Here is a 16323-nt window from a genome sequence, read left to right as displayed (position 1 = left end):
TGGCGGGATGTTTCTGGCTGGCTCAGCACCGATGGTCTGCTGGTGGACGCACGCCTCCTCATTTCTGCGGCAACTGCAGGCATCAGGATGAAGAGCGGCTACTAGCTTGATCTGTTGATGGTCTAGAATAAATTGCACTGTAACTACCTCGTCAACCAAGCAAGGAAATAGACCAGTAGCCTGCCTGAGTGAGTAGGCCCTACTTGTTATAGCCTGGAGTGGAGTGAAGATTCTTCACGAGTGGTAAAGACAAGTTTAAACCACATATTTATAGGTCTTAAATCCGAGACCGAGTTTTTAGGCGTTACGTTATCAATATCAGTTCAAGGACGTGGACGTGCGTGGATAAAATGGATGTGGACAAAACTTGTGACACTGACAGTATCAGTAATCTTCGAAGGTGAGTAGTTTGAACCTACATGTAAACACAACAATACTCAATAGAATAACACTTTTACACTATTTAACGTTACAGATTCAGTAACTGCGACAGCCGCCACACGCAGTGTGGCGGCTGCGCCGTGCTCCCATGTCAGATCTTCATGTTGAACAAACGGGTGCCTTTGCGGCGCTATATTTCCTTACATTTTCAACAGAAACTACTAGGAATACTTACATGGGTCGATGAAACCTAAATGACTATCATCGGCGACTGTTTGAGGCATTTCATTGCTTGTGATGCACAAAATGATGTCTTATAAGCAGCTCACCGATGTTCACAGAATTCACAATCACTCACACAAGCACACAGAATAGGGGAGCTCTCACATTAGCGAAACTGGGGGGAAGCCGCCAGGACCGCGCCTGGCGGCGCGGTCTCCGGGGCTACAGATTCAGGAGCTTCGACAGTCAGTAGCAGCAGCACTGTTCAGGGGTAGCTAGGGATTTTTCCATCATGATGCCATTCTCAACATTACCAGCTCATAGTAAAATTCCAACACTGATTAAAACTCGATTTTTGAAAAAAAAAACAAAAACAGGATTTTTTCTTCTTTTCATCATGGATAGTGGACATGTGTGTGTAACAAAAAATCACTGCAAAGTTGCGACAATTTATACGTCAGATGTGAGATGAATAGAAATGAATAGGGGGGCCTCATGAGGCGTTCCCCCCGGGCCTCATGAGGCATGGGGGCGGTCCTCATGAGGCGGGGCAGTCCTTGTACGCGGGAGCGGTCCTCATGATCCATGAGCGGGTTTCCCGGACTGATTTTACTGAGACAGAGAGTACAAATTATGGTACTACATATTTGTGCTACAGATGTAGATAGAGTCTAGATCTTTTTACTTGACCGAAAGATCGGTCTGTATCTGGTTGTTGGGGATATGTTCCGCGGAGACTGCGTCTTGGCAGGATCCCCTCCTACGGAAGAGAGTGATAATCGTCAATAAGAAATTAAAAATAAAAGACTCCTCCGGACAGACGGATCTTTCTGTCTAGATCTATAGTCATACACTAAATGTGACTTCTTCATCACAGGATTCACATTTCTTTTTAAATTATTTGCAGATCAAGATGTTATGAATATGTTAAATAGGTGCCTATTTATTGAGGCACATGGATTGTGCTGGTGTACAACAATACAGAACAAGAAATAAATTGTATACCTGTTTTATTTAATAATCGTGTCATGATGTGTGCATGGAGCATGGAATGGGATACATGGTACAGTACCTGCACTGTTTTGTGTTGTTTTGTTAAAATTATAAAGACTGGTTCACAGATTATTGATATATAAAAGGCATCTTGACATTATTATGTGTTGGCTTTGACACTGGATAGTCTAATGTATTGTGCTGTCATGTGTTTGTAAGTTTACATGGTGATGTAAATCTCATGAGGAAGAGAGATTTGTATTAAGAGTACACCATACATGTACAGTCTCTTTAAAGTTATCTGCATGATTTTCCAACTTTTTCCTTCTGCCTCTCCTCCCTCTTATCTGGTTCATAAAATCTTTCAAACTCTTTACCCCTTTGATTCTCACTCTATTTTGCCTTTATTACAGCTGTCCCTGTCTCTTATTCTCCTGTCCCCACTAATGCAACCTCAACATCCAGCTCACCACTGCCCTTTGACTGTCACTACAGTGCACTCCCGTTATAACGAAATGCTCGGGACCGGCAGTTTTCTTTCGTTATAGCGAAATTTCGTTATAACCGAACAAATACAGTTAACGAAAACAAGGAAGCCACGCATACATGATATTCTGTTTGTTGAATACTAGTCATACACTGGAAAGCTATGTGAACATTAAAACAAATAGTTAATCAATTTCAGATTTAGCGCAAGTTCCCCTTGGAATCTCTGGGTGACACACCAAGCGAACACACAGTGATGTGACGCTTTCGCCCGCTACGTATTTTCGAAAGCGATCCGCATTTCGTTAAAACGGAGCACATTTCTTTTGTTTTTCTTTGTCAGTGGTGCTCGGAAAAGACTTCGTTATAACGAAAATTTCGCTATAACCATGTTCGTTATAAGCGAATTTTGTACCATAGACTTTAATGGCGATAATTTGGGGACCAGAAGTTTTACTTCGTTACAACGAAATTTCGTTATAACCGTGTTCGTTGTAACGGGAGTGCACTGTATTTGAAATCCTATACACTCTTCCCATATTTTGCTTCCCTCCAACCTCCTCTTTCTAGGGTATTCTTTCACCAAACAATGTCAGCCTTACACTTTCAAGGACTACTTGTACATGATGTCAGTCTGCAAATATCTCTTCCTAACTTGCTTGCAACTCATTCAAAAAGTACTGTCTCAAAGACTTACCAGATCGACAGATTTACCAAGCTTCTCCATTTGATCGTAGCTGAAATATCAATACAATGCTTTGTTCTTTTTTTCCCCCTCTTCTATGCAGGGTTCTGGGAGAGGTTGGTGACCCCCAGAACATGTTCGCAGGTCTGGTGCAAAATGAGGCCGATGCGACAGAACACACAACAACAAATGTCCTCCTCAAATGTAACAATGATGAGGTGAGATATTAGAAGGCTATCAACTTGATTTGAAAGATTTCCTGTGGCATTTCACAGTGAATACACTGAAACATACCATTAGATAGTACAAACAAGCAGTATAACACGTTATTCTTTTTCATCCAGGTTTGAGAGACAAAAACTTCTTTTTCTCTTTGCAAGGAGCAGCTCTAGCTTGACATTTTATTTGTTTGTTTGTATGTTTGTAAGTGCTATTGCATTTGTTGCTTGGGTGCATGGAGAACCATAGGAAAATTTCCCATTGACAGCAATGAAGTTCGTTCTGCTAAGTCAAAAGATTTATGTACAACAAATTTTTCTTCATCAGTAGGATGAGAGTATGTAAATATATTGTTCCACAGTCATCAGTTATGACATCACATTTCATTTTTATCTGATGTAGAGCGAATTCACCAAGCTGAAAATGGCATTCATTCACCTGGAAACCAAGGCCAAAATGATAGACTACCTAGTGAACACACCCCCAGAAGACTGGCCTACAGCACACCAGAATCAAGACAGTGAGTATACATTCAAATTGCATAAGCACATATACATACCACTTTAGGGGGACTGACTGGGTGCACTTCAGAGCAAAAATAATCAGATGCAAAAGGATATGGAAAAAGTCACAGGATTTCAATTCATTTTCCACAGATTCTGTTGCTTTTGGTGCTATTTTTTCCCATGAAAATATTATTTATTAGTGGCTAGCATGCTAAAGTTCATACGGTGTACTCCCATTATAACAGAGTCCTTGTGACCGGCATTTTGTTATATCAAAATTTCATTATACAGGTCTAACCAAACAGTATTCTACAAAGATATATAGATGATGATTTAGGGGCCTGAATTTTGATTTCTTTGTAACATGAATTTCGTTGTGACTGTGTTCTTATAACAGGAGTGCACTGTAGTAGTTCAGCTTCAGTACTTTCCTACTTTTCACCATAAAACAGTGTTTGTTCATGTTGTAATTGGCATGAACGGTCAATATATTGTGCTTCTTTGGCTTTAAAAAAAAAGATAAAAAAGTTTGATTAGAACAAAACAAAACACAAAAAGGGCTATCCAAACAAGGCTCCCATTTTTACAGATTGTGAGAAAAAGCTGCTGTGATTGTATGAATAACTTGAGATAGAGCTCTGAACTATTGTCAAGCAGTTAGAAATAAAGCACCATAATATATTCAAACCGTATATAGTAGTAATATTTTGTATACCTCACATATCACTTACAAGTATATCTTTCTTTCTTTCTTTTCTCCCACCAGAGGAAAATTTTGCCCAGGTAAAAGAGGATTTGAAAAAGGCCAAGCGACAAGCGGAACATGTAGAGGATAGACTGACAGACCTGATTGAAACCATACAAGAAAGTGAGAAACAATTAATCAAGAATACATTTCGCTGGATCTGCTCATTGTGAAGGGTTCACAATATGAATCAGAAACTTTCGTCAGATATAAATGCTGATATTATTTAAGAAACAGTAAAAATGTGGAGACATAACTGCAGAACAGAGTATATTCTGTGTAAGTAACTCTTCCCAAGGCCAGCACAAAATTGTCTTCTGTTACCCTTTTGTGCTATTACATGAAGCTGGAAGACAGTTGTACCATCCAATAAAGGATGAAATCTGGAACTGTTAATCGTTTGCACAGCCTTACAAATGCTACTGGAGTGGGCTCCTATTTTCATCCTATTTCTGAAAGTATATGAGGTTGTCATGCAACATTGTTTATAGATCATGCATGTTACTATGGTTGTAAACACTAATTTTGCAGAAGAATGATTATTCTAATGACAGCATTTATCAAGTACCTGTAAACTTTTTTTTCAGTAAGTGGTAAATAGCTGTGTTGAACTTCTTGGTAGAGTTGAACTGCATCTGTGTCACTGTGACAGGATAGTTAATTCCAAGTAATGGAATTTTCTATTCTAAGCTCGGATGAACCAGCAAAATGGCGAAGTGTTTCTTTGAATTTCTCTTTAAATGTATTCAGAGGTTGAAGAATTGGAACAGAAGAAGAAAGAGGCTGAAGAAGCTTTGCTAAGGGTGGAAAACAAGGTAAGTACTCTTGTTAATCTTAATGATTTCCTTTCTTTCCACAGCATTGGACTTAATGACACTGCATTCATGCACATTTCTGAGGAGCTGGATTAACTTTTGGCATTCCTGCATTATGATGTGACATTAAGCTGAATCATATGAAAGGTTTTCATACACATGTGAGATATTGTAGCAATAAAAGTGGCAATATCAATGCCTGGACATTGTTTTGTCATGTCAAATTACACTGTGTAAGCACCATTAGGCAGCTATGAAATGTCACACCTTCACTTAAAATAGTCATTATTCTACGAGCATCCATTCATATAGTTTTCTTCCGGATTATGCATTTGACCCAAGTGGCAATTTAAGATTTTTTAGACATCTGTGTCCCACTTCTTGTAAAAGTGTCCCCTGGAGGAATGTTATAATTTATCCTTTATTTGGAAGTGGAGAAAAGCATAATGCTCCGAGAATTCCTGTAACCAGATTGCATTGCCAGTTTCTATCACAGACACTCCCTCTTTTACACCTTTGAGAACTGATTGGTATGATGTGTAATCAACTTTGCTTTGGCTTAAGTCTTCTGCAACTCAAAAGGCTGTGGATTGCATGACATTTGTTTGTTTATCTGTTCGGCCTCTGTGTGAGACAACTGAGTATTTTTTAATCATATGGCAGCTTTGTTTTTGTCCTGTAGTACAAGATTCAAAGTCTATAGTATGTTACCTTGTCTAGAGGAGTATAATATTCCAATAGTAATAGTAGTAGTAGTAGTAATAGTAATAATAATAATAATGATAATAATAATAATAATAATAATAATAATAATAATAATAATAATAATGATAATGATAATAATTATTAATAATTTTTATGGCGCATTTCACACAAGTTAAGTATAACAACATCTCTCCGACAGAAAGCCCAGCTGGAAGCTCTCAAGGAAGAGATTGGGAGGGCTATGTCAGGGCTAGAGGGAGTGGATATGGAAGGCATGGATGTCAAGACAAAACTACAGAAGCAGGTAGGAATGTTTGGTGATTTTCCACGCTCATGAGAGTAACTTGCTAGACTGTTTTATGTCAATTGAGTTGGTACTGTCAAACAATAAATTTTTGCATTCATGAAACTTTTGCAAATTTCGCGATGAGCCAAGATTTGTGAAAGTTAAGTGCACGAAAGTGTGTATGCACTGAATGCTAGTGGCGATTCGCAAAAGTTTAATGCTGCAAAAGAGGATGTCCGCTCTAACTTGTGAAATTTTCATGCCGCGAATATGTCTGGTTGTACAGTAATTCTCCCCCTTTCCCAAGTGTGACCATGAAGCACGTTAGGGAAAGCCCCCTTGGTGTAACAAACTGAGGGCCTCACCAACCCCAAGGCCTCTATGATACAAGTGGGCAGTTTTATGACGTCTTTGCTCTTCAAGCAGAGGTGCTGAGATCAGGAAGCAGAAATGTCATAAAGCGTGAATAGTACCCTTTCCTTTTCCTAAAAAGGATGGTTGCACTACGAGTGATTGTAGTCAAGTCACTGTCCTGTGGTTGACCCATTAGACATTATATATATCTTGTGACAATAGATGGCGCTGTTACAGCTATTCTTTGAACTGCTCTGCTGCTGTCAGCTGATTTTGTCAATGTCTGATAAGGTTTTGTTGCTTAGTTTTCCAAACCTTCCTGAGTATTACAACACTTTTGTAAGAAATATTATTTTATGATGAAGGAATGTTTCTGCATTAAATCTATCAAATCTTGACCTAGATGTGAGTTTATAGCAAACCCATCCAGGTATGTTAGCAATGAACCTCAGTCCAACAGGTAGACCATGGTAAGACAGTAGGGATTAGGGGGATGAGATATCTTTACTATTAACAATTAGTTTCTGAGACATCCATTTAAGATGGCTAAGAAAGCATCTGAAGCATGAAATCAAAGCATGATAAGGGTTGCGAAGTTGGACATTCAAGATTTTTAATACTTTGATGCCTTTCCAGTGCCCGTTTGACAAATATTTCTTGATGGACTATTGGAAAAGATACCATCAAAATTTTTGCCAGTCATCCTCTAACACTCGCACCTAATGTGTGATTCATTTCTAGGTGTGCGAGCAGAAGTGCGCTATATTCAGTGGGACTATAAATTGCAAGCTGTGAAAAATTAAAACACTGAATGGGTTTCCTGCAGAACTATGATATTTCTCTTGCATAATTGTTACAGTACAAATGTGTATTCTGTAATTCTCATGACACTGACAATATGGACTTTTTTCCCCTTCAAGAATAGCAGCAACTGAGAATGATTAAATTTAAACCCTCAGAGAGAAACACTACAGACTTCCGAGATGGCACTGGAACGATGCGAGCTGATCCTGTCAGAACACAAGGGGGCGCTCTCAAGGTTGACGGAAGACATTCGTCTGGCACAAGCTATTCGCAAGGAATGCCAAGGTATTGTTGCAACACTGAGGGCGCACAAGACGAGCTATGAAGAGAAGCGAGCTGAAGAACATGCCTGGTGAGTGACTGTTGAGCTAGCTGCAAAGTCTCCCTGACTCAGCTGGAGTCGTGCTGAAATAAAAATCAATTATCTCAAAGTCCAAGAATCAAAGTCTCCCAAATATGTGAAATTATGTTTACCCATTGAAATGAAATTTTCGCACATTTCACGCAACCAGAAGCTAGTGCGAAAATAAAAGCCCACAAATATTTTTGATGACATATGTTCCAGCAGTTAATCTACTAATTCCATGGAATTGAAAACACACGAAATTCATCTTACCCATTTGAGCGCGAAAAATTTCTCACACAAAAATATCCACTTTTATAACTGTACAAGTATCTCTCCAAATGCGTGCACAAACTCTACATAACAAGAATTAGATATGACTGCTACACTCACAGACCATGTATTTCAGGGTGCGCATTTACGAAATCACAGTAAAAATTGCTTCCATTCACTCATCATTTTTCACTTTTTTTGTGCATCATTAACTCTTTCATTTTCTTCTGAAATATGAGAATGGACATTCAGAGGAAAAGAATTGAAGACAGAGAGCTCTGTCATTGTCTGAAAAGACTTCAATTTAGAACCCTGAATTGTAAGTGTGTACCCATAAAGTATGGTTCTGTCCCTACAGCCATTGTCCAGACATCACCTGATTCCCTTAGGCAATGGAATGATTGCTTATGCATACATGTCAAAGGTCAAAGTTACTGATACTTTGCCAATACATATACTAGATAATGTGTTACTTCAAATATTTCAGGTATATTCCATGCTCTGTAATGCTGTACCTGAGATTTTGCAGCGTTTTTGCCAAGATTAATTTTGACCTTTATTCCTATTGACAGTGAAGTGTGAGAAGTTGTTTTAAAATTCTCCTTGCTTATGTTACATTCATTATAAACTGGACACGACTTTAACTGTTGTAATGCATTTCTTATGTGACACTTGATTGTGTCTGACAAATGAAGGCTTGCGTAGCTTGACTTCTAATGAAGTTAAATGGCACTTGTTTACTAATCATGGATGGTACTCATGAATCACTGTTTTATTTCTCTGGTTCTTTTTCCTCACTGTTCAGGTTTAATCAGTGCCTGCATTCACTCAGACAGATATCAGGGGTCAGCGAACTGAGGGTCGATGACCAGACAGTGACCCTTGACCTGGTTTCTCAGTCCTCGGTGTCTCCGGTCAAGGCACAGCTGAAGATGCAGTTCGCCTGCCCTCCCAACTCGAGTAAAAGCTGCTCCCTAGTTTCTGCTGAGGTGACTTTGGTTGGCACATTTAAAGGGATCTTATAGTTTTGGTTGAGGCCTAACTTCAGGTTTCTAACATTTTGGGGTGAGATAATAAGAAATCTCTCATGAAATATAAAGGAGCATGTAACTCCAAGTGAAATTCAATGTTTATTTGATGAAAATTGTTTTTTAAATGGCTAGGTTACCCAAAACAGAGCAATACTAATAAAAGATGGGACCCATCTTTTATTCTGACTGCTTTGTTTTACTTTGTTTTTGGATGTCTTGGCCATTCCAAAACCAAATTTCATCAAATAAGCTCTGAATTCCTCTTAGAATGGTATACTCTGTACTATTTCATATTAAAGGGAAGGTAAACCCAAAGAGCAATGTGGATTGAGTGAAAGCAGTAACATTAGTAGAACACATAAGTGAAAGTTTGAGGAAAATCGGACAATCGATGCAAAAGTTATGGATTTTTAAAGTTTTGGTGTTGGAACTGCTGGATGAGGAGACTACTAGAGGATATGACGTATGAGTGGACAACAATACAAAGAAAATATAAAGGAAATTCAACAAAAATTCACTTTTCTAGAATTATGAAGGAGCAGTGGACCAACCGCTTTCAGAAAGCAGGGGGAATAATTGCTACCCTTAACATATGTCAATATCAAGTTGATGGAATTTGTAATTTTCATGAAAAATTGATTTTTGTAGTATTTGCTTTATATTTTCTTGGTATTGTTGTCCACTCATACGTCATAACCTCTAGTAGTCTCCTCATCCAGCGGTTCCAACACCAAAACTTTAAAAATTCATAACTTTTGCATCGATCGCCTGATTTTCCTCAAACTTTCACTGATGTGTAATACTAATGTTGCTGCTTTCACTCAATCCACATTGTTCTTGGGGTTTATCTTCCCTTTAAAGTGGTTTTTTGATATCCTAAAAAGTTAAAGCTCATTTCTCATCTCGAGCAATACCATGCCATCCCTTTTAAACAAAAGTTTAAGGCAATAATGTGCCCATGCACTGAGCCAGAAATTGCAAAAGTAGATTGTTGTTTTCCATCAATTCTCCTCTAAACCTTGAAAGCCATGAAAGTTGAGTAAAGCTAATAAGGCGATATAATGTCATGATAATGTATTACCACACAGAGAGTTGCCCAGTGTGGATTTATAACATTATATACAGGCAAACCTGTCTATTTAAAATATAGCGTCGGCCACATAAGGGAGACAAAAAAGGTGACCGTAATAGATAGGTGAGCGCTAAGGCAGGTTTGACTGTAATTGCTATTAACCTGTTTTTAGTTCCAGGACAAACTTTGGTGGAGTACAGTTAATTCTGAGTATACCAACAGAACTGAAACAGAAACAGAAACTTGGCCTTTTAGCAAACAATCAGGGAGAAACAAATAATTGTCAGTCTGTCGCTCTGATGGTATCTTATTACACTTTAGTGTTTATGAATCAATGTTTAAACAAGCATAATAACATTATAGTAATAATATATGAGGAATATGATCTAAGTGCATAGCTGGAGTAGGTAATCCACTCTAACTTTGCAAACGTCATTCAAGGCAGTATAATATATTGCCCAAATAATGTGTAAGGACATTGTGGATATTGAATTTAGAGGTTTGAACAAAAAAATAAATAAATACGAAAATATGCATTCTGTTCTCACCTGCTAACAGTCTAAGACATATCTGTCAACTTCCAAGACTTTGTCTGGAAAAGAAGCAAGGGCGACAAGTTCTTTCCTTTGAGTGTTGAACATGCTTCAAGACACGAGAGGATGGGTGCTCCATGCTTGATGTGCCCTTCCACCTTTAACCAGACCTCCTTCTACCTCTGCTGCAACATCTACAGCAAAGAGTTAACCTCATAGGATGAGATCATTTGACATGACTGATGTTACAAAATTCTTTTTTACACACCCAATTACAATTCTGTTTCATGTTTGTGCTGAATTTGATACTGATTAGTATGCGGGATTGATGTTTGGACAATGATATAAGGTCTTCTTACCTTCTTGTCTTATATGCCACATCAATGCCATGAAATGCGGCTGAACATCTGTTGCGTCATAGATGCACATGGATCATTGATGTACGGGTAGTAGGGAAGTTCATGTAGTCTTGTGATTCAGACTGTATTTTGTTCCCTGTGTCTTTTGAACTCCAGCTGGCTCATGACATTCTCGACTGCAGATATGTTATCACGGAGTGTGTGACTACCAACGACCCCATCCTCCTCATCACTGAGGTCAAACGGAGGTTGAACAGCCACGCCCCAGTCCTCCAAGAAGTCGAGGAGCTCAGGAATCAGTGAGTTGACAGATAACACTCTTTTAGCAGACCAACTGGCTACCTCTCGTGTAATAAACATGATTTGATTCTACAAGGCAGGTATATGTCTGTGAATATTCTCAGTCATCCAGGTAAAGGCAGGGATGTAATATTGGTTATGTATTTGTCTCTATTGACTTTGTTCTACTGTACAAGCTGAAATTTTCGGGTACAGATATTTTCGCTAATTGCTACGTGGAGGACATTTTCACGTGTTGTTAATTTCGCGGTTGCGAGGGTCTAACTGAACTTAGTTATTCGCGCGTTGTTATTTTTGCATGTTGTTATTTTTTTGGTTCAAAGGCGATTCGCGAAATTTGCAAAAATTAAACCAACGCGAAAATTTCAGCTCGAACAGTATTATGCCTTAAGCGAAGAACAAGATTTCTTTGAATGTTAGTCTAATTAGTTTAATGAATAAAAGGTTTCCTTAATTACCAACGGAATAGAGAGAGTGATGGCTACATTGCATCGTCAGTGTTTATGTTGAGAGTCTTTTTTTTGTACTCTATGTGTGAGAGTAAATGTATCGTACACTGTATTTTGAATATTATTATGTTAATAAACCCCAATTATAAGCCATGCTCCTCAGGGTCCCTAGCAATTATTTACAATGTACTTATTGTCATGTAAGCATGCATGTACATGTATTACAATTTGATTGGCACATCAAATCCTTATTCAATACTGTTCATAAATGTGATGTTGTATTAAAGGGTGTGTACAGTTCTGGTTGAGATGTCAAAGAGCATGCAATTCTAAGGGGTATCAAAAGTTTATTTGATTAAAATCGGTTTTGAAATGGCTGAGATATCCAAAAACAAGGTGAAACAAAGAGATGCTAATAAAAGGCGTGGCCTGTCGCCTTTTATCATTATCACTTTTTTGGATATCTCAGCCATTTGAAAACCAATTTTTATCAAATAAACGTTGAATCCTTCTTATAATTATATGGTCTTTCATATTTCATAAGAGGTTTCTCATTATCTCACTTAGGAATGTTCAAAACATGAATCCCCACCTCAACCAGTACTGTACAGTCCCATTAATCTATGAGAGATTGATTCAAATAGATTGAATAAGAATGAGTTGTTAATGCATGTAGTTATGTGTTTTACCTTCCCTCCGCCACTCAGGTATGCCATAGACTATGTTCATGGAGAAGGGGTCTTGAGGGCTATGCTGGGCAGCAGTGGTCAAGTGGTCTGTACACTGACCATTGAGAATGGCTATCCCAGCAGGGGCTGTGTCAAATTGACCAAGATTGAGGGCAACGGCCATCACAAAGATATCAGTGAATACAAGGTAAAAAGTTTGACAACACATTTGTACTTGAAATATTAGGATCACTTCATTTTACTTTGTTTTTGGATGTCTCAGTCATTTCAAAACCGATTTCCATCAAAGAAAGCTCGAGTTCCTCTTGGAACTGTATGTTCTTTAACATTTCATAAAGCTGTTTCTAAGTATCTAATAAAAAAATTTAATCTCAAACATTACTATACTATCCCTTTAATGAAAACAGAAAAAATGGTGTGTAATCTCTACTGCTGTATACTTGTACAGTCGAACCTGTCTTAGCGATCACCTATCTATAGCGGCCACCTGCCATATTTACAACCTCTAAAAACAATTTCCTCCTAGAGGAAAAGCATGTTAACCCTTACTGTACTGGGCTATTTGGCTCCATGAAAATACTGGGGGGGCCTGGGAGGCCCCCCCCCCTTGATCTCGGAAACGCAATGTCCGATGAACTTAAAAATTTGCATGCTGATAGATCTTCGCGTGCTGAATCTGATGGTGTAATTTATTTTAATCAGTTATGCAAAGTTTTTGCATAATTAGCTAATTAATTATTCATAATGCATATTTTATGCATTTTGGGGATATTTTCATAATTTCAGCCTAAACAAGTACAAAATTACATGAAAACTGTGTAATAATGAAGAATGTTTCCCAAATGTGAAATAAATCAGAGAGAGAAAAAATGAGAAAAAAACAACTTTTTTGTTGTTTTCTATTGTTTTTATTTCTTATGTTTTCTATTGTTTTATATTCCTTATGTATATCATTGTTTCTAAACTTTGCCCAATTAATTTCAGAACAACATAGAAACATGAACCAAGTGGAAAACCAATTCCTGAGCAAAATTTATAAAGTAATGCAAGCCATGGTCTATTGACAGTATGTAACTGTACACAAATATATGCAGCGATTAGCCATTTTAATGACATGTGCATACTAATTGGCCCATAACACCCCCTAGGTAGGTCCGATATGGACAAATGTGGTATCAAAATGTGCGCAAGACTTCAGGGGAAAAAGTTATGATGCGAGAATCCGAAATTCCCAGTGGTCGCGATGCAATCGGCAAAAGTATGGGGGGGGGGCCTCATCGCCAATCCCAGCCCCCCCCCCCCCACCCCCCCCCCCCCCCCCCCCCCCCCCCCCCCCCCCCCGTGCAGTTAGGGTTAAAGAACCTGTCTGTTGCAGCCACCTGTCTATGACGTCCACTTTTTTTTTCGTCTCCCTTGGGTGGCTCATATTGACACGTTTGACTGCACAGTGCACGTTATAACAAACACGGCTATAACAAATTCCGGTTACAAAGAAGTAAAAATTCAGACCGCAACATTATCCACTCTATGTATTTTTATTGTTTATTTGTTCGGTTACGAATTTCGATATAAAGAAAGAAAACTGCCGATCCCGAAGACTTTGTTATAACGGGAGTCCACTGTATCCGTGTTTGTAGTTTGTAGCCATCATACTTTCCTATCATTTTTCTCTCATTCATATTTTAGAATTTAGGCATCATCATGGCACTTTCTCTCAAAATTGCTAGCTTTGACCGCAGTGACCACTTGAAATGATCAAGCCGGGATCAAATAATAGGGCCTTGATGTAGCTACAGTGCACTCCCATTATAACGAACATTATAACGAAATTCTGGTTACAACGAAATAAAAATCCAGGTCGCAAAATTATCAGCTCTCTATTTTTTTTTTTGTTGTTTATTTGTTCGGTTATAACAAAATTTTGATACATGTATAATGAAAGAAAACTGCTGGTCCCAAGAACTTGGTTATAACGGAGTCCACTGTATAAAATTGAGAATTGACTAGGTTTAGCTGTTGGGGTCTCACTCATTTACAATGGATGGTCATTATCTTTTGTCATGCTAACCTTCCTATTCCACAGCCGCCAACAGACAACCCAACAATGCGGGACTGGCTAGTCTACCTACAAGACCACCTCTGAATCTGCTGCAGTGCCTCACATACCTATGTAGGACTCATTGGTATCACATTGGAGGCAACCTTGCATGCTCCTTGTCAATGTCAGATATGCAATACACGAGAAGTGAACAAGTGTGTTTGCTCCTAAAAATTGGTCAGAAGGAAATGATTTGGAAAGGTTTTTTTGATAGCCAGTAGAACAGACAACTGATTTTAGTACTGTTCATCATTTCTTGACAGTCAAGAACCTAATTCTTTCTCTTTTTTTGAAATAATTTTATGTACAAATCAGAAAATGTATGCATAAGTGTAAATGCATATTACATATTACATATGACAGTAAGTAAAGGTTTGTATCATTATTTCTTTGGAATTCTAAATTCTCATGGGCAAGATGAAATTGTACGTTTTCTTAAAGGGATCGTGTAGTTTTGGTTGAGACCTAATTTCAGGTTTCTAACATTTTTTTGTGAGATAATGAGAAACCTCTTATGAAATATGAAAGAGCATGTAATTCTATGAGGAATTCAATGTTTATTTGATGAAAATTGGTTTTGAAATGGCTGAGATATCCCAAAAAGAGCGATTCTAATAAAGTGTGGGACCCACACTTTATTATGATCGCTTTGTTTTACTTTGTTTTTAGATGTTTCAGTCATTCCAAACCCGATTTTCATCAAATAAACTTTGAATTCCTCTTAAAATGGTATGCTCTGTACTATATCATAAGTGTTTTCTTGGTATCTCGCAAAAAGTTAAAGGCCCAATTCTCATCTCTACCAATACTGTACCATCCCAAAACCATGCACTTGAACAGTTATGGCAGTCTGTGAAAAAGTTTGATAAATTGTGATATTGAGCTTTAGTATATTGCAGACTTCTCATTTTATATATTTTCTTCTTATTTTTATCACTTTGGTAAAAATTTTTGACATGTCTGCTGTGTTTGAAAGACAATGTGTACTACAATTGCTTGCTTGTATCTTTTCTCCCTACCTTTGTGAGGGAGAGTAATTGCTTTACTTTTATTCTTTATTATGGCAGTGTTTCTTGAGTGGTCATCACCATTCTGTGACTCTACTCAACTTAATAGGAATTATGTATAAACTGTATAGGCTATTATTTTTGCGAGGGTTTAATTTTCACGAATTTTGCGAATCATTGTTGGACTGCGAATTTAACAACATGCAAAAATGTTGCCCATGTGCTGGTGTAATAGTTTTGTGTCAATTCGCAAAAATAGCAGCTCGCAAATATGTCCATGACCTGGTTTTTTACGAAAATAGCTGTATGCAAAAATAATGGCTTGTACAGTGGACTGAACAACCATTCTAAAGGCTTTCTATTTTTGACAGATGTTATTCTGTTAGTATGACACCTCTTCCTGGATGACACTGGTCATTTAAAACAAAAATGCATATGGACTTTTTACATTTTTGTCTGTCACTAGCTGAATTTTATTTTCATGACGAGATTGTTTTGTTTTCCTTCACTGAATTTAAGACCCTACTTTTGGTCAACAAAAAGTCTATTCATTGATTTTGAGAAGCTGAGAAGCATTGGTGGATACAAATTGCAAACACGTGTACCTCCTTTCTAATGACAGTCAACCCCACTTGAGTCAAATTTGTAAGTTAAAATGTCAATCATCCACAAAGAAGAGAAGAAAAAACAAACAAACCAAGACAAGGTTTTTGAAGCATTGATTTTGCAGGTTGTTGAAACTGCGCATTTTAGTCCGTGAAATTGTCCGCCATTTCAGACATTTATTGCTGGAAATATTTCTCTGTGATAGGCAATTGTTTTATCTTTGTACATTATTTAATTATTTTACAAGTCACAAAAATGATTTATTTCTTATTTGATCCCACCTCCGTTGAGTTATGATTCCAACAATCTGGATATCTTTATTTTTCAAAAATAGTTGATTGTATCAAAACTAAACAAAAGGA

The 16323-nt window shown here is 37.8% G+C and overlaps 1 protein-coding gene across 1 annotated transcript; it reads left to right on the top strand.

The window, feature by feature from the left end:
- The first annotated feature begins 322 nt into the window (after nucleotides 1–322).
- Nucleotides 323–14393, top strand: LOC139731244 (uncharacterized). The gene is made up of 11 exons (XM_071642129.1): nucleotides 323–400; nucleotides 2871–2985; nucleotides 3389–3506; nucleotides 4259–4360; nucleotides 4988–5052; nucleotides 5957–6061; nucleotides 7357–7553; nucleotides 8623–8806; nucleotides 10969–11111; nucleotides 12269–12437; nucleotides 14334–14393. The coding sequence occupies exons 1-11, from the start codon at nucleotides 351–353 to the stop codon at nucleotides 14391–14393; spliced, it is 1308 nt and encodes a 435-aa protein (XP_071498230.1). The 5' UTR covers nucleotides 323–350.
- Nucleotides 14394–16323: the final 1930 nt, after the last annotated feature.

Source organism: Diadema antillarum, unplaced genomic scaffold (genome assembly GCF_040938485.1).
Source record: "Diadema antillarum isolate AM-2024a unplaced genomic scaffold, OU_Dant_1.0 seq00000367_RagTag, whole genome shotgun sequence".
In the NCBI taxonomy this organism is placed as follows: Eukaryota; Metazoa; Echinodermata; class Echinoidea; order Diadematoida; family Diadematidae; genus Diadema; species Diadema antillarum.
The sequence above is the reverse complement of the archived record's forward strand: the minus strand, read 5'-3'. Positions and strand labels throughout refer to the sequence as shown.